The following is a 22437-nucleotide window of genomic DNA, read 5'->3' as shown; positions in this document are numbered from 1 at the left end:
CTTCTGTTAATGCAGCCTAATATAGCATTTGCCTTTTTGCAGCCACATCACACTGTTGGCTCATATTCAGCTTGTGATCAATGACAATTCCAAGATCCTTCTCACATGTCGTACTGCTGAGCCAAGTATCCCCCATCTTATAACTGTGCATTTGGTTTCTTTTTCCTAGGTGTAGAACTTTGCATTTATCCCTGTTGAATTTCATTCTGTTGTTTTCAGCCCAATGCTCCAGCCTATCAAGGTCCCTTTGAATTTTTTTCTGTCTTCCATGGTATTAGCTATGCCCCCCAATTTTGTATCATCTGCAGATTTGATAAGCATGCTTATAGAGTTCAATGGTATTTATTTCTGTGCAATCACGCTTAAGATAGGTAAAACTGACCATGGGGAGGAGGAAGGGGAGGGGGAGGAGGAGGAAGGGGAAGAAGGGAATGGGGAGGGAGGGGCAAAGGAAGGGGGAAGGAAGGGGCAAGAGGGAGGGTATAGGAGGGAGAAGGGAGGGTGGGTTTGATCTAGGGTTGCCAGGCTCAGGGCCTGAGAATGATTCTGTATCTTTAAGAGAAGAGAAAGTTTCACCAAGTACAGGTTTTCTCGCAACACTGTAATGGGGAAAACCATAAGGTGAAATTCTCCCTTCCCCCTGCACAACTTTTAAAGATATAGAAGACCTCTTGGAGGCTGGGCCTGGCAAGCCTAGTTTGATCATTTGCATACTTATTGAGTTCAATGGGATTTATTTCTGTGCAATCATGTTTGAAAATGGAAATGGATTGCCTTCAAGTCGACTGAACTTATGGTGACCTTTTGAATAGGGTTTTCATGGTAAATGGTATTCAGAGGTGGTTTTACCATTGCCTTCCTCTGAGGCTGAGAGGCAGTGACTGGCCCAAGGTCACCCAGTGAGCTTCATGACTGTGTGGGGATTCTAACCCTGGTCTCCCAGGTCCTAGTCCAACATTGACCCGGGGGAGGGGAAGTGGGAGGGGAGGAGATTGGGTGGGTGGGCACTGGGCAAAGGGGAAAATCGTTTCCAAAAGGAAAACATTGTGGACAGTATCATTGCTTTTCAGTGTTTCCCTCACCTTTTTATTCTACAGCAGGCACATGTAGCCTCCCACCCAAACTTAAACCAAAGCTGTCCTGGCCACATCCACACCAGGCCTTTATTTCACTTTGGACAGTCATGTCTTCTCTCAAAGAATCCTGGGAAGTGTAGTTAGTGAAGGGTGCTGAGAGTTGCTAGGAGACACCCTGTTCCCCTCACAGACCTTCAATCAGAGTGGCTGACTGTTAAACCAGTCTGGCCACTGGAGCTCTGTCAGTGGAAGGGCAGTCTCCTCTCAGCACCCTTCACAAACTACACTTCCCATTATTCTCTGAGGAAAGCCATGACTGTCTCATGTGAAATCAAAATCTGGTGTGGGTGTGGCCCCCTGATTAGCCAAGCCCAGCAGCTGTGAGGCTTTTAGAACACTGACAGTTGGTCCTTACTAAGCATGCCCGCCCTTATCATTGGCTTCCAGTCAACATTTCTTAAATTAATTAAAAATCAGCTAGACATTTTTTTAACTTCTAAACTGCAGAAGATGAAGGTCAGGGTATGGGGCAAGGTCAGCATTAGGATTACAGGTACTCTGTGAACATGGGTGATTTTTAATGAATTTCAACAGATTATGAGAACTCTCAGGGGGAAAAGTCCAAAAGGGCTCTGGTTTTTTCCACTCTTTTTAGACTTTGAACTCTCTGTTCTCTCTGACTGTTTTGTGTATTGCCATGAAAATTGAGAGGGTTGTTAAGCAAGTGTTTCTGAGTTCAGGACTATACGTTTTGTAAGGTTTTGTTTTGAAATGAGCTTATGGGAAGCATCAGAATGGCATGGGGATATTTTCAATTTAACAGTGCGGAATGTGAAAAATCCACGCTGGCTATAGTATACAGCCACTCTTGTGGCTGTGTAATAACACTTTTTATCAATATGCCTTGAACAAATGTTGGCTAAATTTGTAATGTTTATTCTTTGCCATCACAAATCCTTTTCTATAAATTGGCTTCTTGTAAAGAAGCCAATTATGGTTACAAGTTATAAACATTTGTCAAAGTATTAACAATTTCAAATTTGAGTACTAAAGAACTCTCTGGTGTATGCCATCTGGACCCAATGACTTGCTAATGTTTAATGTGTCAATTAGGCCTAGAACTTGATATTTTGTTACCTCTATTTGACTTTAGTTCTTCAGATGCCTTTTCCCAAATAAGCAGTTCAAGAAAGGGTTATGTCCAACATCTTCTACAGTGAATTCAAAGGTAAATTGCAGCATCTCTGCAATTTCTCTGTCTACTTCTAGCAATCCTTTCACCTTCTTGTCTAATCTGACTCGGGGGGAAGACTATGAGGGAATCTAGCTGTGGAAAACTTGTTCCTTGGGAAAGGTGGTGTAAGCTTTTTAGGCTCTTAAAATGGGGATAGGTAGAACTTGGTAAGAAATACACAGGAGGAAATGTCACCAGCTTCCAAAGCAAGAAACTAGTTTGGATTGCTCTAGGTTTCTGGCATGCTTACTTATATCTGTGTTGCCTTTTAGAATGAAGCACTCTAGTTCCACCATCTTGACTTGAGGTTGCTTGCAATAGCATATTAATTTATCTATTTAGGCTATTTATATCCCATCCCCCATTCACAGATCTCTGGGTGGGTAACAACATTCTTAGAACACAGCAATAATGATCCAAGTACAATAGAAAACATCACTGAAAACAATCTCATATAATAGCAGCACTATTCTCTAAGGCTGTGAGAAAACAGCCAAGTTTTAACCTGCCATTTAAAAGCCAACAATCCAGGTGCCAACCAGTTTTCAAGAGATTATTTAAATGGTGTAGGAAAGGGATTTGCTATTGTCTTCTCCTTGATGCTGAACATGCACAGGAACTCAATTCATCTGGCTCCTTATCTTTACTGAGTCTTGCCATTGTTGGAGCTATAACCGGAATTCCTCAGGGCTGCTGATAGACGGGTAGAAAAGGTAGGTTTCTAGCAGTCCTGGGAACAGCAGGGGGTCGGTTTTCATTACAAAAAGCAACATTTTACCTGCTCTAGAACTAAAACTACACACCAAAATACGCCATTCTCCCCCCCCCAATTTCTGCAAAATGAGCTAGCCTGCTGCTCAAAGTCCCCGCCTCTTCAGATTTTTAGCCAATTAGTGAAGTCAGACCTGTGATTGACAATTAGGTACCAGCTAATCAAAAGCTACTGTTTTCTCCTCTGGTTTATCTCTGTAATTTCCCTTTGATCATCAGGTACTCCCTATAGTTATGTTCTGCAGATTTTACTACACAGTCAATATGAGTTGGTGTTAAAGAAACAACCTCACAAAAGAAACTAACAAATGCAAACTGAACACTTTGCATTGTTGTAAAAAAATCAGGAGTGTAATGTAGTAGTCAAAGCATGGAGTGTGGGGGGGGAGGTCTGCTTTCCTGGCTTTTTGTGTGAGTTTTTATTTGTAGTGTCATCACCCCATTGAATTCAATGGGACTTACTTTTGAGTAGACATGATTAGGATTGTGCTATAAATCAATGGAACTTTGAGCAGACACATAGGATTGTGTTGTTAATCTCTCTCCACTACAGTCCTATTTTTTAAGCAATTAGGCAGGACTTCCTTAGGTGTCATTGCTGTTAATTGTCAAGAAACTAATACTGATTTTTTTAAAAAAAGTTCTGCAATGAACAATGTTTTGACAATAAACTATTATATGAAGTGTATGATTTTTTATATTTTCTGCAGGGGTGGGGTCTTTTTAACAACCTTGTGAGGTAGGCTGGGCTTAGGATAATTGAAACAATTTTATGAATGAAAAAGTAAGAAGATGGTACTGAAAAAACATATTCTAAGTAATGTACTCATTATGATGCCATTTGATCTGTGCTGCCACTTGATATTGCTCTTTTTCAGAAAGATATGGCCATTGTTTAATGCTGTTTTTATTAATAAAGAACACTGTTTATTTCCCTGTTTAAAATCTGTTTGAAAAGGTTTTTTAACTGCTGTGATCTTTTAACCTTATTTTAATGTGTAAATGTCATTTAATGATTATGATGCTTTTCACTTTGAAATGTTTTTAGCTCCGGCTATGTTTTAATGCTACTTTAATGTTTAAATATTATTTAATAATTGTCTGTTACGTTATTATGGATTTTGAACTATTTATAATTTGTAAAATACCTTGTGAGGTCAGGAACTCTGCAAGGCTCGTTAACATCTGTTAAATAAACACATCTTAAGTCAATACTGTGGATTCAAAATAACTGTCGGTATTGGGAATATATGTACAGATGCAGCAGTTCTTGTCAATGCAATAGATTGCCAGGAGGTGAAGTATCACTGGAGGTGAATATATTTTGGTGGAAATATCGGGGCCCCAATACAGTGTACTTCTTCCTCACAAGCTATTCCTAAAATAATTGCAGGCTAAGTCACCTCCGTTTTTCTTATAGCTAATTAGAATACAAAAACCTGGACTTGATGGGTCAATACTCTGACTCAGTAAATATAAGACATAATTGTGTTGTTTTTCTGTTCATAAATTTTCTGATTGTCAAACAGGATTGGGTATATGTGCAATTATGCACTTTTCAAAAATAGATTAGAGGAGTGAGATTTTTTTAAAAAAAATTACATATCTTTTGTTTTACCAGTAACATGTGGGCAATAAATATGCATATGAGTAAATATAGAATACTGAGTCCCGTCTAGAGTAGTAAAGTGACTGAAGTAGCTGAGGAGAAGAAATGTTTGTCCATAATAAGGAAGAATCCAGAGCAAAAAGGAGCAGATAGGGAAGTTCAAATTGTGTTGTCGGTTTATCCTTAACTGACCTAAAGATCCTTGACTCTTCTCTAAAGGACCTGTCAAAATGCTATATGTCCTCTGTTTCTAGATTCTTTTTATTGCTTGATACTGAAATGTACTAGAGGTGATTAAGTTTATTATCTGTGTCCTAAAGTGAGTCCCTTTTTCTACAGATTACTATTGTACAAAAAGAGAGAGGTCATTTAAAAACTCTGCCCTTTATTATCACAATGCTTTCTTGGATAATGACATAAACCTACAGTGTCTACAGTCTATTCAAAGGACATATTAGTTTACCAGGGCTAACTAATATGGTAATAATAATATGGTAATAAATGCTAATAACACCATTAAACAATTTGCAGCTGAAACACATGCCTGAAAAGCAAAGATCTGGGCATTGAAGTTTGGCTTACTCTTGCCAAGAATATAGAGTTTTGTATATAATACCTGTTCAGGAATTGTTCTATTTATACCCAGTGTAATCTGTGTTTCCCTCCTTTTTAATATACTAATACATAAGTACAAATTCAATCCATTGTTCACCAGCTGTTGCTTCTACTTAAGTATATAGTTCAATTCTAAACCAATAATATTAGTACATGTGGCTTTATAAAGCAATTAATTTTTGCTTATCAGTAAATGAAATTGTTAATGATCTTTTGATGATCTCATAGTATTATTAAAGAGAAACTAATATTTTTCCAAAGAGTTGCTTCTGTTTCTCTTATTCTAAATATGCTAATTTCCTTGATTAATTTTGAGAGCATCTGCATATAATTTGGCATATTTAACAGTGGTGAGGTTTCACTGCTTTTCAAATGAGTGCAGCAGATTCTACTTTCCAGACAGTCTCAAATTTATATCTAATTGGAATGCTAAACTTACAAAGGTGCCAGAGTTTTAAGTGTGTAATTATGTAATTTTCTCTTGATATTTCAGAGTCTTCCTGCGAGCAATTAATCAGTATGCAGATATGCTAAACAAAAAATTTCTTGATCAAACCAACTTTGAGCTACAGGTAAGACAAATGTATAATGGTGTGTGTGTGTTTCAAATCCAAATATGTAACATTTATATTTCTGTGTTCTTCTTAACTACTTAGTATTGTGCCAAGTGAACTCTCTGGAATAAAAATGGCACCAAGCTGACCCTCCATAGTAGGAAAAATGGCATATTCTGAATTTTAATGGCCCATGTTGTTTTACTGATGGACTGGTCAAGAATATGGCTAGGAGCTAAGCAGACAAATCCAGAGTTTTAGGTTTAATACAGTGTGGACCGCTTGTCTTTCCCAAATGAATGTCAAAAGACTTTTTACATCTTTTTACTTGTCCCTTCTAAGAAAGAGATATTTGACATGACATCCACATTGATGGGTATGTCAGGTCTTTTCCACACATTTTGTCATGATCATAAAAAAAGTCATTTGAGTTCTCACTCTGAGTTGTAACACTTCGTAGCTCATTCTTTTGTGCTAGTCAACACTGTATTTCTGAAATGTTGGAGAACATTTTATTATATTTATTAAAATGATTTATATCCCGCCTTTGTGCCTCAACATGAGGAACCCAAGGCAGTTCAGAAACAATTAAAATCCAAAACAAGTCAAAATTATACACACACACACACATACATACACACAACTAGTGTCAAGCATGCATGCACACTAGCTGTGAGTGAGAAAACTGAGAGGTCCAGACAAATAATTAAAAATCAGTTAAGCCAAAGGCTTGCTGGTACAGAACGATATTCAGCTTGGTACAAAACATCATTGGGGGAAAGCCAAACAGATCCTGCCAGTGCAGGTTGTGCCGAAGTTTGGGAATTGCAACTTTTTATTTATTTATTTATATTCTGCCAATCAGGATATAAATCCTTCCAATGTTATCAGACTCTAATTTAGGAGGTTCTGTCATGCATTTCCACCAGATGGGATTCATAGCACAAGCTTTTTGTGACTCCCTTTAGTCCTCACTTTGTATTGGTAACACAGCCGTATTTTCCTTGAAGGTCTGAGACTATTTAAACTAGTTGTTTAAAGATTAAGGTTTCATTCATGTTTATGTATATGGATATTGTTTATGTAATTTGCTTTGTAAATTAATTTGATATGTTTTTATTGTACCTTGTGTATTCTATTGTAAACCGCTTTGAGATCTTTTAGATAGTAAGCGGTCTGTAAATGGAAATAATAATAATCCTGCATATATCTGCTTAGAAATCCTGTGACGTGCACTGGGATGTACTCCTAAGAAGCTAGGTATTAGAAGGATGGAGGACTTGTGGCCTTCCAGAAGTTGTTGAACTACAACCCCTATCATTCCTAATGATTGCCCATCTTGGTTGGGACTGATGTGAATTGGAGTCCAGCAACATCTGGATTGCCCTTTCCTGAGGTATAGGATTCCAGCAAGTGGGTCTCTCCTGATAACTCAGAGAGCAGGTGGGTTCCTGTGGTAGGAAGCAGTCTTTTAGGTATTGCAATCTGAAGCAATCTGGTGCATTCACTGTAGCTGTCCCTGCTTTATAAAGTGTGATAGAAATATCTGTGGGCTATAGGTATGTTCTTAAACTGCAAGGGCGTTTTTTTTCCTATTAATGAATTTCTCTGCCTTTTAATCCAGGAGGTAAGAAATGGGGTCCTATGCAAGTTTGTTAAGAATGGATTGACCATTTGCATGCTTCTTTAGTTCAGTGGGATTTACTCCCCTGCAATCATGCTTAGGATAGGTGAAACTGACCACAGGGGATGGGAGCAGGCAGGAGAGGGAGGAGGAGGGCACGTTTAATCATTTGCATGTTTATTGAGTTCAGTGGGATTTACTCCCATGCAGTCGTGCTTAGGATAGGTGAAACTGACCACAGGGGATGGGGAGAGGAGGAGGGGGATGGAAGCAGGCAGAAGGGGGGAGAGGGCAGGTTTGATCATTTGCATGTTTATTGGGTTCAGTGGGATTTACTTCCATGCAATCATGGTTAGGATAGGTAAAACTGACCATGGGGATGGAGGCCTGGAGTGGGCAGGGGAGGAGGAAAAAGGAAGAGGGGAGGGGGGTAGGTAGAAGGGAGAAGGAAGGGAGAGGTGAGGGGAAAGGCAGGTCTGATAATTTGCATGATGGAGCCCACTGGATTCCTGAATGCGCTGGGTGATTTGGAGCTAACTGAAGGCCACCCGGTCGAAACCCTGGTGATGAAGTGGAATAGGGAGATCACTAGGGCAATAGACCGGGTGGCACCGAAACGTCCTCTCCTCCTGAATAGAACTCAGACTGCACCCTGGTACACACCACGGTTACGCAGTCTGAGACAGAAAGTGAGTCGACTAGAATGCCGATGGCGGAAATCCTGCGCTGAAGGCGATCGGACACTGGTTAGAGCAGCAATAGCGGCCTACCAGCAGGCAACAAAGGCAGCAAAGAGGCAATTCTTTGCTGCCTCTATTGCGTCGGCAGAGTGTTGTCCCAGGAGGTTGTTCCAGGTGGTCCGAAGCCTGGTCAGTCCAGTTGCGCAGGAACCTATGGAACAATCAAAAGCCTCCTGTGACATATTTGTTAAACACTTTGCCGATAAAATCGAGCGCCTAAAGGGCAGGATTCCGTGCGTCGTGGTTACAAGTAGTGGTCCAGAGGCGGCCTGTTGCAATCCGGTCTGTTGGGATCGGTTTCAGCCTCTTCTCTCTGATGAAGTGGACAAGGTGCTCTCTACTGTGAAACCAACCACTTGCTTGCTTGATCCTTGCCCTTCATGGCTCGTCATGAGCTGTAAAGAGAGTCTGGGCAAAGGGATCCAGGCAGTGGTAAATGCATCCTTGGAGGAGGGTACAATGCCATTAGCCCTCAAGGAGGCTGTGATAAAACCTATTTTGAAAAAGCCCTCCTTGGATCCCCAAGATTTAAACAACTTTCGCCCAGTCTCCAATTTACCATTCTTGGGCAAGGTGATTGAGCGTGTGGTGGTAAAGCAGCTACAGACACACTTGGAGGAAGCAGATTATTTAGATCCTTTCCAGTCGGGCTTCAGGACTGGACACGGAACTGAAACAGCCCTGGTCGCTCTGGTGGATGATATGAGGAGGGCGTTGGATAGGGGAGAACATACCTTCCTCATCCTCCTGGACCTCTCAGCGGCTTTCAATACCGTCGACCACGGTATCTTGTTGAATCGCCTGGAGGGATTGGGAATAGGAGGCACTGTTTTACAGTGGTTCCGTTCCTATCTCTCTGGTAGATATCAACGGGTAGTGTTGGGGGATGAGGTTTCAGACCCTTGGCCCCTCAACTGTGGTGTGCCACAGGGTTCTATCCTCTCCCCCATGCTATTTAACATTTATATGAAACCGCTGGGAGCTATCATCAGGAGTTTTGGGCTGCAGTGCCATCAATATGCGGATGACACGCAGCTCTATCTCTCATTTAAATCCTCACCAGAGTTGGCTGTGGATACCTTGTCCAAGTGCCTGGAGTCCGTAAGTGGATGGATGGGAGAGAACAGGCTGAAGCTGAACCCCGATAAGACCGAGGTGTTACTGGTGGGGGACAAGAGAAGGTTGGGTGATTTTGACCTGATACTTAATGGGGTGAGTTTGCCCCTGAAGGACCAGGTCCGCAGTCTCGGGGTCATCTTGGACTCCCAGCTGTCTATGGAGGCTCAGGTTTCTGCAGTGAGCCGGGCAGCCTGGTACCACCTTCATCTGGTACAGAGACTGCGACCCTATCTTCCTATACATCTGCTCCCGCGAGTGATACATGCCCTGATCTCCTCTCGATTAGACTACTGTAATGCGCTCTACGTGGGGTTACCCTTGAAGACGGTCCGGAAACTCCAGCTGGTACAAAATGCGGCGGCGCGCTTAATAAAGCAGATCCGCCGCCGCGATCATATCACCCCAGTGTTGATTGAATTACACTGGTTGCCGGTTGTATACCGGGCCCAATTCAAGGTGTTGGTTTTAACCTTTAAAACCCTATACGGTTCCGGCCCAGTTTATCTGAAGGAACGCCTCCAGTATCACCAAATATGCCGCCAAACAAGATCAGCCTCACAGGACCTTCTCTCGGTCCCACCGACGAAGACAGCTAGGTTGGTGCGGACCAGGGAGAGGGCTTTTTTGATCGTGGCCCCCACCCTCTGGAACTTGCTTCCCTTTGACCTTCGGCATGCCCCCTCCCTGTTGACTTTTCGCTGAGCCTTGAAGACCTGGCTCTTCAGGCAGGCCTATGGGATCTCTGGGGTGGGCTAGATTTTATACTTTATTAGCGTAGGATGGTCTGTTAGATGAGATGTTATGATATTAATATTATGATGATTATGTATATGTTGAGATTGTATTTTATATTGTACGTTGCCCAGAGTGTCCATTCGGTCGGACAGATGGGCGTCTGATAAATAAAATTGTATTATTATTATTATTACTCCCATGCAATCATGGCTAGGATAGATAAAATTGACCATGGGGGAGGGGGAGGGGGCAGTAGAGGGAAGGAGGAAGGGGGAGAGGGGAAGAGAAGGGGGGAAGGAAGGGATTGAAAGGGGAGGGAGAAAGGGTGGAGGAAGGGGGATGGAAGGGGCAAAAGGGAAGGCATAGGAGGGAGGAGGAAGGGAGGGCAGGTTTGATCATTTGCATGCTTTCTGAGTTCAGTGGGATTTAATCCTGTGCAATCATGCTTAGAATAGGTGAAACTGACCTGGGGGAGGGACAGGGAGGGGAGGTGGAGGGCCATAATGGGAGGGGGAGGGAGGAGGGGGAGGGGAGGGGAGGGGAGGAGATTGGATGGGTGGGCACTGGGCAGCCCCTTTCCTTTCCAAAAGGAAAACTTTGTGAACAGTATCATTCTTTTTCAGGGTTCCTCCCACCTTTTTGTTCTACAGCAGGCACCTGTAACCTCCCACCCAAATTTAAACCAAAGCTGTCCCTGGCCACATCCACATTAGGCCTTTATTTCACTTTAGACAGTCATGGCTTCTCCCAAAGAATCCTGGGAAGGGTGCCGAGAGTTCCTAGGAGATACCCTGTTTCCCTCACAGAGCTTCAATCAGAGAGCTGACTGTTAAACCACTCTGGGCACTGGAGCTCTGTCAGGGGAATAAGAGTCTCCTCTCAGCACCCTTCACAAACTACACTTCCCAAGATTCTTTGGGGGAAGCCATTAATATCTAAAGTGAAATAATGGGTGTGGCCCCCTGATTAGGCAAGCTCAGCACCTGTGAGTCTGGCTTTTAGAACACTGTCGGTTCTTACTGAGCATGCCTGGCTTATCATTGAGTTCAATACTAAATTTCTTAAATTAATTAAAAATCAGCCAGGCATTTTTTTAAACTTTTAAACTGCAGAAGATGAAGTTCAGAGTATGGGGCAAGGTCAGTAATAGGATTACAGGTACTCTATGAACACGGGTGATTTTTAATTAATTTCAGCAGATTATGAGAACTCTCAGGGAAAAAAGTCCAAAAAGGGTCTGTTTTTTTTTCTCTCTCTCTTTTTACACTTTGAACTCTCGATGCTCTCTGACTGCTTTGTGTATCGCCATGAAAATTTAGAGGGTTATTAAGCACATGTTCTGAGTTCACGACTATAAGTTTTGTAAGGTTTTGTTTTGAAATGAGCTTATGGGAAGCATCAGAATGACATGGGGGATATTTTCAATTTAACATTGCAGAATGCAAAAAAAAGCATGTTTATAGTATACAGCCACTCTTGTGGCTGTATAATAAGTAACACTTTGAATAGAACTTTGAAACAACCCGGAAGCCAGTGAAGATGGTACAGTAAAGGAGGGCAGCAACTCCTTTGTTGTGTCATCTTCAACAGCTTTGCTTAGGCTCCTTCCTGCCTTTGTATGTCAAGATTTATTTAATGCCTTTATATGCTACTTTTCAATTCTTCCACAAGAGCTTTACAAGCCACATGTCAAACAATAAAATTAAGTTTTATATAAAACACCACCAAAATCTCATAACAACATTACCAAAACATGGTTTAGGTTTGTGTGCAAACAGGGTCAGTAGTTGGTAACCTACTGAGATTTGAAGGGATCTAATTAATTTGATTATAACTGTCTTTTTTTAATCAAGCAGAATAATTTATTAATTTATTTGACACAGTATGTTCAGAAATTGCATTGCCATACTTCTCCAAAACTTAAGTTCTGTGGCTTCAGTTTTGAATGTTTTTGTTGTTGTTTACCATTTTCATAATCGGTAGAACTATAAAGAAGAGTTCTCCACATATTTCTGTCCCTCAGCCTACTTCTGACATAGTAATTTGCCAGATACGGATGGAGGATATTCCTACATATGGATTACTCCTCCTACTGGACTTGATAGGTAGGGTCTTCAGAACCTTACACCTTCTCTCCAGAGAGAGCAGTCATCCTACCCTCCAGATTTCCCTGGCCTGCTGTCTGTGACGGTTAGGTCTTTCCTTTCTGGTCATTTCCTCGTATTTCTTAGCCTTTTCTCTTTGGTTTGTGCTTTTTGTGTTCTACCTTTTGGTTCTCCTCTCCCCTTGTTAGTGTTGTTTCATGGTCCCTGTGAATTTTTTTTTCAATCTATCCCTCCCTCACCCCATCCCATCTGTATGTAAGCTTTATCCTTTCTGTTTTCATCTGTTATTTGTGACCACGGGTTTTGGAAAGGGAAAGTCCATTATCATGGCAATAAGAAAAGGAGACTAGATACCCTCAGTAGACCTCTCCAAGGTGTATCTTCATTTTCCCAGCCAGCCAGCTCACCTTTGGTTCCTCCAGTTTTATTTATACTATTACTACAACATGCACTATTCTCATTGGTGCTAAGGGTCATCACCAAGGTACTGGTAGCCAGTAGTGTAATGGCAAATTCAGAAGTGCAGAGTCCCTTCATGATAGTCATAGCCAAACACATCCCTTTTTTTGAGATCCTTGTTAATACCTTCTCCCACAACAGCAGACATTCCTAGGAGCTAATAAGCATGAAAGGGGCAAGTGTTAGCTACTGAAAAAGTCTTCTCAGTGGCTGTGTCATCTCCTTTCACTCTTGATTGGCTCCAATCAGAGGAAAGGACAAGGAAGCATGTTAGATGACTCTTCTCAATGACTAATGCACTCCCCTTTCATGCTGATTGGCTTGTAGGATGCTGGAGACATAGGTACCTGCTCCTAAAAAAGTAAGGGATCTAAGATCCCCTAAGACCCTGGATGACATCACACCTGCTGGTAACTGTAGTGGCACATTTGTGCATAAGGGGGATTTGCATTTATCCCTATCTGGATGACATTCTGGTGCAGGCTCCATCGGAGCAGCAGTATCAGGAAGACACTCTGATCACCCTGGTAGGACTTTGGAATGGCATGTGAAGTATTTTTTGGCTGATACAAATAAATTAACGACAGACAACAGTGGCCAAGTTCGTCTTCTCTGCTCAAAGGATTCATAAGATACTATTTCTTACCAAATGCAATCCTAATTTTATGTGTGTTTTTTTTGTATTACATGTGTGTGTTTTACTGATTATGTATTTTATCTCATTTTATTGGGACTATGACCATATAATAATAAACTGAACTGGTCCTACCCTTTTTTTATCCTGCTCCTTTGTGTGCTCAAGAGCATAGGTGGCATTCACTGGATGTTAGGAGAGCCTTGCATTTTTACCTTGACCAGAGTTTGGAGTTTAGGCATTTGAAGGCTGTTTGTTTTTCAGGGCCCCAAAGGGAAAGAAGGTTTCAACTTGTTCAATTTCTCTGTGGTTAAGAGTGGCCAAGCCTATGGGGCTTTGGGTAAGGAGCCTCCCTCGGGTATCATGGCACACTCTATGTGGGGGGCAGCAGCCTCAGTGGCATGCAAGGGTAGCTTCCGTATTTTGGATATCTGTAGGGCTGCCACCTGGGCATCATTTACATCAAATATAAAATAGATTCATTTTCATCAGCAGATGCAGTGCTTGGTAAGAAGGTACTTCAGCAGGTGTTGCCACATTAGGGTATTGCAGAGGAAGCCCACTCAGGGAGTGTATATACTGCTCTGCTATATCCCTATGCAGGAATGTCCTCCATCCTTACCTGGCAAAAAGCAGAAAATTTTCTTACCATGAATTTCTGTTTGCAGGCTGAGATAGAGGATATCTCTCTTCTGCAGGTACCGTCTGGAGTTGGGGTCTGGGGTTTTAGGGCTTCTGCTGGTGCCTCACATTCTCACACAATGCTTAGAGTTTTTGTGTGCTATACCTTGTTCTTTCGTTTGCTTTTCTTGTGCTGTGTGTGTTCCTGCTTTTTCTATTCTCAGTAGTTCATAGTAGTCAGTTTTTTTGGCAGTGGGCCACTAGGGTGTGCTGGTTAAGGGACCGAGAAGTTGTCTTTGCTCTGTCAGCTCAGTCTGGAGGGTGGGACAACTTCTTCCCCTGAAGAGGCGGTGAAAGGCTCTGAAGACCCTGCCTGTCAAGTCCAGCAGGAGGAGTCTTTGTTATGCAAGAATGTCCTCCATTCTCATCTGCAAACAGAAATTCACAGTAAAATTCAATATTTGTGCAGATGGACAGGCTTGTTTAATCAAAACTGTGCACAATGTGGCAAAATGCAAAGATTCTATCCAGAATAAACTTGGCTTGATGTCTTCTTACTATTAATACTATGTTAAGATATTTGATTCATGTAATACTGATTATTCTTGTGATCTTTGTGACCTCCAGCTTTGGAACAACTATTTCCATCTTGCTGTTGCCTTTCTTACCCAAGAGTCACTACAGCTGGAGAACTTTTCAAGTGCTAAAAGATTCAAAATACTTAACAAGTAAGTTGTATTCCAAGTACAAAATCATGAACAGGAACATAAGGGTTTATTAACATAATGTTGCTTTAACTGCTTAGGAAATTCAAGATGCATTGAGAAGCAATCATAGTATGATGAAAGGTTAGTCTTGAAACCATGAATCAAGTATTTATCATATTCTTTAAACTGAAGTCAAGATCCAAAATTACTGGATAAAACAAATGTTTATCTTACAGCCTATTCATGAGGTCAAGGCATTTCAGAATTAACATATTAGAAAACTGTTTTTAAAACCACTTTAATTTTTTGCTTGTTCTAATCTCATTTGATGAGTGTGCTTTATTCCCTAATTCCTACAGGTCTTGTAATTAATCTTCATAAGTGCTGTGAAATTCAGTGTGATATCCCTAAATAATGTTTTGTTGCCACAAACTTTTACATTCTCTTGGTTAAAACAGATTACCTTTCTTACCTTTGGACAAGGAATTTATTCATTTTATTCTAAATTTCATAGCAAATAAAACATGTCAAAAGCAACATGCTGTGCCATTTAGAAGAATGAAGGTTTGACACTTGATTTTTCAGTTGTTTTAATCATCTTGGCTATGATCCCAAATCTCCTTATAAACAAGCTTTAATTATTTTCTTAGGACTCTCCCCCCTCCTCTCTCTCTCTTTCTCTCTCTCTCTCTCTCTCTCTCTGTGAGAGAAAGGCTGAGCACTAGAGTACAATGGATTGGATCCAAAGAAGGAGTCATTCCATGAAAATTAGGGCCTTTGATCCAGGGGAGGGCCTCCCTTTATTGAAGGTGGGGAAACAGTTTGCGCTGATTCTTCCTCTGTGCCATCTTCCACACTGTTGCAGAGTGTTCTCCAAACTTCTGGAATAGATTTCCAAGGGGCTACATGGCAAAGTTGGAACCTGCAAAAATCATCTCCCTCCTTTCTGTTAGTAGTCACCACATGTGTTTTTTCCGTGAATGGAACTCTGCTCGCATAAGCTTTGAATCGAACCCAATTTTTCACTCTACTAAGAGAGACAAAATGTTGCATATTTTTGCTGTGGAAAACCTTTGGACCTCCAGACTTTGCTGTACTACCATCAGTTCCAGCCAGCATGGCCAATGGTCAGGGATGATGGGAGTTGTAGCACAGTAACATCTGGAGGGACGAAAGTTTCCCAGCCCTCTTTTAATTGATGTGAATATCATTTCAGAATGAAACAAAAGTTTTGCCTCCTACATGGAGTACACAAAAACAATACAATCTAGTACTCAAATTGTGATAATACTAAGGAAATTGCATGCTAGTCCCTGCCCCAGCCGTTCCATTCTGTATACAGTTTTTACCAATATGTAATGGTTAACAACAATTAAGCCTAGTGATCCCATGTACTATGCTCCTGATTAACCATAGTTACGCAGTTAGCAGCATTGCATCCACACCATCCCAAATATGGCTCATGGCTGTCCAGAGTTAGGACCAACCGGAATTAGGATTAGCTGTATCAACATAAGAAGAGCCTGCTGGATCAGGCCAGTGGCCCATTTAGTCCAGAATTTTGTTGTCACAGTGGTCACCCAGATGTCTATGGGACACTCACAAGCAGGATCTAAGCACAAGACCATTCTCCCCTCCTGTAGCAACTGCCATTCCTCCTAGCAACTGGCATTCAGAAGCATACTGCCTCCAACAGTGGAATGAGAGCATAGTCATCATGGCTAGTAACCATTGATAGCCTTATCCTCCATGAATTTGTCTAATCTTCTTTTAAAGCCATCCAAGTTGGTGGCCATCACTGCCTCTTGCGGGAGCAGATTCCACAGTTTAACTAAGCGCTGTGTGAAGAAATACTTTTTTCTTCCTCCAACATTCAGATTCATTGGATATCCACAAATTCTACTGTTATGGGAGAGGGGGGGGAAACTTATCTATCCACTTTTTCCATGCTATGCATAATTTTATACATTTCTGTCATGTCACTTATTACTCACTTTTTCTCTAGACTAAAAAGCCCCAAATGCTGCAGTCTTTCCTCATAGTGGAGTTGCTCCATCCCCTTGATCATTCTGGAGAGGTCCTTTTGGAGCTGTTCACAATCTCTTTTTGTTTGAATGACCTTGAACATTAGCAAACTTGGCCACCTCACTGTTCACTCCTAATTCTAAGTTGTTTATGAATAAGATAAAAAGCACCGGTCCCCTGATACTTGGGGGACTCCACTTTCTACAGCTCTTCATTCACTCATTGGCTAATAATACTGATAGACAGGAGCAGCCAGGCTGGCTCATTTCACAGACTTCACTTGGAAGGGTACCTGCGCACTTTGCTTCTTAACTTTCTTTCTAGGAGGGCTAGAGACTTACTTTTTTTTTTTTAAGAAAAGCTCAGATTCTGGGCTACCTGCTAGGGGCAACGCTGCAGGTCTTTGCAGGTACCATGGTCCCACAGGCAATGGGTTGGTGACCCCTGCCCTAGGTGGTCTTCTGCTATTAATGTATTTAAAGGGGGGGTTTTTTGTTGGTCTATATGTTTTTAGTAATGGTCTCAAATTCTTTTTTAGCATTCCCTGTTGTCTGCTTGCATTTCTTTTGCCAAGATTTGTGTTCCTTTTTCTTCTCATTTGGACAAGGATTCAGTGGTTTTTTTAAGCCTTCTTGCCTCTAAAGAGTCTTTGACTCTGCTTGTTAACCATGCTGGCACCCTCTTGGTCTGATGATTCCTTTCATGATCTGTGGTATATACTCCAATTGTGCATCTAATAATGTATTTTTACACAACTCCCAAGCATTTTGGAGTGATTTTACTTTCTGGCCTTTGCCTTTCAACTTCCTTTTTACCAGTCCCCTCATTTTTGAGAAGTTTCTTCTTCTGAAGTCAAATGTGACTCTGTTGGATTTTCTTGGCAATTGGCCATTTACATGTATGGTCAATGCTCCCAATTGGTTTGCCAGCACTTACATCTCACACAAGGTCCTGGACACCACAAGATTAAATCCGCAGTCACTACCCCTCTGTTTGGTTCTACAGCCGACTGTTCTAGGGCACAGTCAATTAGGGTATCTAGACATTTTACTTCTTTGACGTGACTGGAACACATATGTAACCAATCTACGTGAGGGTAGTTGAAGTCACCTATTATTACAATATTTTCTCATTTGGATGCTTCCTCAGTTTCATTCTTCATCTCAAGATCTCCTTGAGCAATTATGATCAAGGGGACAATAGTACTTAAATAGCATATTCCCTTAGTTAACGTATCAATGGACAATAGGATAATGGTATGAAGTACAAATGTCATCTAGATCATCTAGTCTGACTCCCTGCCTAGTGCAGAATAGCCACAGGTAAGTATTGTTCCATATTCCTCTTGTACATCTCCCAGGCAGGGTTTTGTTTAGTTTGTAATCTTGAAACAAAAATCCTGCATGGGAGGTTAATGTTTCTTCATAGTGTATAATCATCAAAAGAGCTAAAAGAGGAAGAAAAAGAGTGCCTTGATTTTAAGTACTTTTTGAATTTATAGCACAAGAAGGATTCAAGCTTGGATTTCATAGGTATTGAAATCATTGCAACTATATGCAAACTTAGTCAAATATAGGCACTGTGTAAGCCCTGTGGAAAGTCTTTTTTATTTATATGTGTGTTAAATAGGAAGAGGTTGCTAATGTTACTTTTTTTAATGATTGCTGCATAAAGAAAGGAGAATAGTATGACATAGTCCTATCGCTCCAGACCACACCCCCAGTTGTCTGAATGTTCCTCCTCACCATTCCATATGATATGTGTTCTTTAAATACTCAATAGCTATACTCAAAAGAGTTACCACAGAAAGTGCAGTCGCACCCAGTATAGCTAAGTTTGGATATTCAAATCATTACTCTTTGGTTCTCTTCCAGTTCAACAGTAACTGTTCTGCTTGTATCTGACTCAGACTAACAACCAGTGTGATTCACCTGAGCTTGATGAATTCAAGTTCATGTTGGAGAATGTAAATATTTGCATTGTACTTCAATAGCTAAAGAAACTGACTGAGAACTGTAGCATAAAGATGACAGTCTGCAATATGAGGAATTTTTTTAGACTGTGTGCTAAATGTAAAACCAAGCTTCTGAGAAGGGATTGGAGACATCTGTAGACTTCTTGTATTCTGTATATACACAGATAATTAAGATAAACAGCCTAGACTCTGGGGCATAATTGCTTATTAAAATGAGCTAATTGTAATCTGCGACAAATTTCACAAATTATTATTTTTTCACATAATCAGTTATACTGTAGGCAATGAACTGAAGAAATTAATTGTTTGGAAACCAATAAAGGCCTGTGGGTGAAGTGTAAGATTATATTTACTTGTGGAAGAAATATCTCTTCTATCCCACTGGGATACAAATGATCGCTTCATCCCATATCAAAAGTTCTTTTGAGTTTTAATTAGGGATTTAAAAGTTGTGTTGAGTCTTTCCTCTTCGTATTAAATATCAATAAGATTTTTTTAAAGGACAAAAATAGTTCAGCTCATGTTAATATCAACAACCCTTGCCAGTACAAGACTTTCTGATGTTGTTCATGTCAGCAAATAAACTTTTAAAGCATTGTATGAAACAAATATCCAAGAGCTCATGTGAGGAACCCTGCACCATCTCCAGTTGAAATGAATGTGAGTTCTACATTTTTTCCTCCAAAAGAGATTGATTTGTTCTAGTCTGCATTAGCCCAGTGCAAATATACTGCTTAACCATGGCCTGTTCCTGTACTGCTGGTTAAGATATGCTATGTTTGCACGTAATGCTAACGTTGTACCCTACATAGGTTGTTGCACTTTGATTCCCATAACTCCCAGCCAGCGTAGCCAGTGGTTAGGCATGTTGGGAGTTGAAGTCCAACAGCATTTGGAGGGCATAATGTTGTCTACCCTGTGCTAAACCATAGCTTAGTGTTACATGCAGTAACCTTGGGTTCATGCAGGCTTTCCTCCCCTCTCCTATTCTGGAGCAGTTGCAAGGAGGAGATTGGAAACATTTTCAAATAATCATAGCTTGTTTCCATACTGAAACAATCTCTGTTCAATTTTAACTATAATTCTTGTTTAAATGAGCCTGTTTTAAACAATAGATAATTACCCTGGCTTGTTACAACATACCATAGTTAACATTAACTGCAATTTGTTTTCTTTTTTTATTGTAGTACCCTGTTCAGACATAGCAATAAACTGAGCTTAGCTGAAAATGGAAGCAAATGTTCTAGTCTCCTTGTGGTCTTGCCAGAGGAGAAGAATAATAGAGAACTTTAGCCTTGTGGACATAATACTAAACCTCTGTTATGTGCAGACCATACCATAGTGAAACTATGTTGTAACTTGTCCTGCGCTCAGTGGGCTTTCTGGGAGACAGCAGCAAGAAATACTTGTCATTGTGCGACAAATAGGCTGGCAAGTCAGGGAAATTGTCTTAATGTGGCCTTGCTGTAGTTAATCAAACACACTTCAATTTTTTTTGCTAAAATTTTGATTTAATGTGTTGTGTTTGTTTTGTGAATATTTATTCATTGTGTATTGCTAATCTATTGATTTTTGTAAATTTGGAGCTTATGTTAAACAATTTGCCTTTTGTGAAATTACAATAAAATTTACTATTAAAAAAACACTTCAATTGATGATTTCATATCCTGGTTTGTAGCCATTTCTGACTAGTGGCTAGTATTCAGATGTGTGGAGGAGTTTCAGAACTAATTCCCATATTTCTTCAGTAGATATATTTCAACAGACACACGGTAGGGATGTTCACACATTTCATTCAATGAGCATGCAATCAGTGTACCTGTGTACACACACTTTACCCTCATGCAGTAATTCACATGTAATGTTCTACGAGTGTAGTCTGTGCACCTCTGTGCACCATAGTTGAGCTGTACAAATCAAAAAGTGTACACTCTTCACACAAAATCTCATACAAGTGTAGAGACAGCTTGTACCTGTGGTCAGTGTAATGTGTGAATAAGCCTAGTACACCTCAGAGGAGCAATCTGCAAATTACAGAGGGCAATACAGGTTCAAGGCTGAATTTGATTCCTTGCCTGTTTTGAGTGAAGGAATCTGATAGTAAATCTCCTACCAATTAAGTGACTTAATCCTTCAGTGAAGGTAACTAGTTAATCTGCTGTTCTCCAGTGTCCCAAATCGCTTTGTAATTTCTGCTTCTTCATTGTGGCATTTGCTTTTTCAACAAAGAAAAAACATGTGGGAATGTAATAAAATATTACTGAACAGCTATCTAATATGTCCCAGAATACAAATAGCAACATTCAAAATTAGCACAAAATTTGCTTTAAAAGAAAATTGACCCTTACCTTGTTTCTTCCCATTCTTACCTGGTAGAAAAGTGCATTCTCTGAACACACTTCACTGTACATCTTCTCATAGGTCTTACTTTAGGATAGTGGGAGAGAGGCATACCTGGGGAAATGCTGGGGGGGGGATGAGGATCTGAGGTTCTTCCTCTCTTTTTTTATGCTAGTGGTGCTTTCCCGGTTTTGCAGTTGATTTTCCAGGGAAATGTCAGTAACATTTACATGTACTGCACCTTCTTCTAATATGTGGAACTGGGATGATCAAAGATATTTAGCCCTCCTCCTTTTGTTTTATTTTATTTGAATTATTTTTTTTTACTTGATGGTGTTTTGTTCTCTTATGTAAACTATTCTGGGGGTCCTTGCCGTATAAAATGGTTTTTTAAATAAATAAATGTCAAGAGATATAATTTGAATACTCATGCTGTCACTTGTTGGTAATCATGTTTTCTCAAAGAGTGTGGACTCATCCATTTATTATTATTATTATTATTGTTGTCTTTATTTATACCCCGCCATTTTTCCAAAACTGGAAATCATGGCGGCTTCCAGATAAAAAATACATATAATTAAAAACATGCAAAGTCTACATTAAAATAAGATTAAACTATTTCCAATATTAAAACCATACACACATATAGCTAAAAGAGTTCAAACTAGTTTAAAAATAATATAATAGACATTTCTGCGCAAGGTTCTAGAGCGCGTGGTCACTCACCAACTCCAGGCTCTCCTGGATGAAACTGATTATCTGGATCCATTTCAATCTGGCTTTCGGCCGGGGTTTGGTACAGAAACGGCCTTGGTCGCCCTGTATGATGACCTCTGTCGGGAGAAAGACAGAGGGAGTGTAACTCTGTTAGTTCTCCTTGATCTCTCAGTGGCTTTTGATACCATCAACCATGGTATTCTTTTGGAGCGACTCTCGGATTTAGGAGTTGGAGGCACTGCTTGGCAGTGGCTGTGCTCCTATCTTGGGAATCGTCTCCAGAAGGTGATCCTTGGGGAACATTACTCAAGTCCCTGGGTGCTCCAATATGGGGTCCCGCAGGGTTCAGTTCTGTCCCCCATGCTCTTTAATATCTATATGAAGCAGCTGGGTGAGGTCATCAGGAGTTTTGGAGTGCGTTTCCAGCAATATGCTGATGATACGCAGCTCTATTTCTCCTTCTCATCTTCTTCAGGTGAGGCTGTTGATGTACTAAACCGCTGCCTGGCCGCGATAATGGACTGGATGAGAGCGAACAAACTGAAACTCAATCCTGACAAGACTGAGATGCTGTTGGTGGGGGGGCCCTCTGCCCAGATGGTTGATGTCAGACCTGCCGTAGATGGGGTTACACTCCCCCTAAAGGAGCAGGTCCGTAGTTTGGGGGTTTTATTAGATCCGCTCCTGTCACTTGAGGCTCAGGTAGCCTCGGTGGCACGGAATGCGTTCTACCAGCTTCGGCTGGTAGCCCAACTACGACCCTATCTGGACAGGGAG

The 22437-nt window shown here is 40.8% G+C and overlaps 1 protein-coding gene across 2 annotated transcripts in view; it reads left to right on the top strand.

Annotated features, from left to right (window-relative positions):
* The window catches only part of DOCK1 (dedicator of cytokinesis 1), a 702192-nt gene that overhangs the window by 498491 nt on the left and 181264 nt on the right, over window positions 1-22437 (top strand). For both annotated transcript variants that reach the window (XM_061635676.1, XM_061635677.1), the window contains exons 30-31: window positions 5799-5877; window positions 14524-14624. In XM_061635676.1, coding sequence (XP_061491660.1) covers window positions 5799-5877; window positions 14524-14624 — 180 coding nt within the window. The remainder of the gene's footprint in view (window positions 1-5798; window positions 5878-14523; window positions 14625-22437) is intronic.

Source organism: Rhineura floridana, chromosome 7 (genome assembly GCF_030035675.1).
Source record: "Rhineura floridana isolate rRhiFlo1 chromosome 7, rRhiFlo1.hap2, whole genome shotgun sequence".
Lineage (NCBI taxonomy): Eukaryota > Metazoa > Chordata > Lepidosauria > Squamata > Rhineuridae > Rhineura > Rhineura floridana.
The sequence above is the reverse complement of the archived record's forward strand: the minus strand, read 5'-3'. Positions and strand labels throughout refer to the sequence as shown.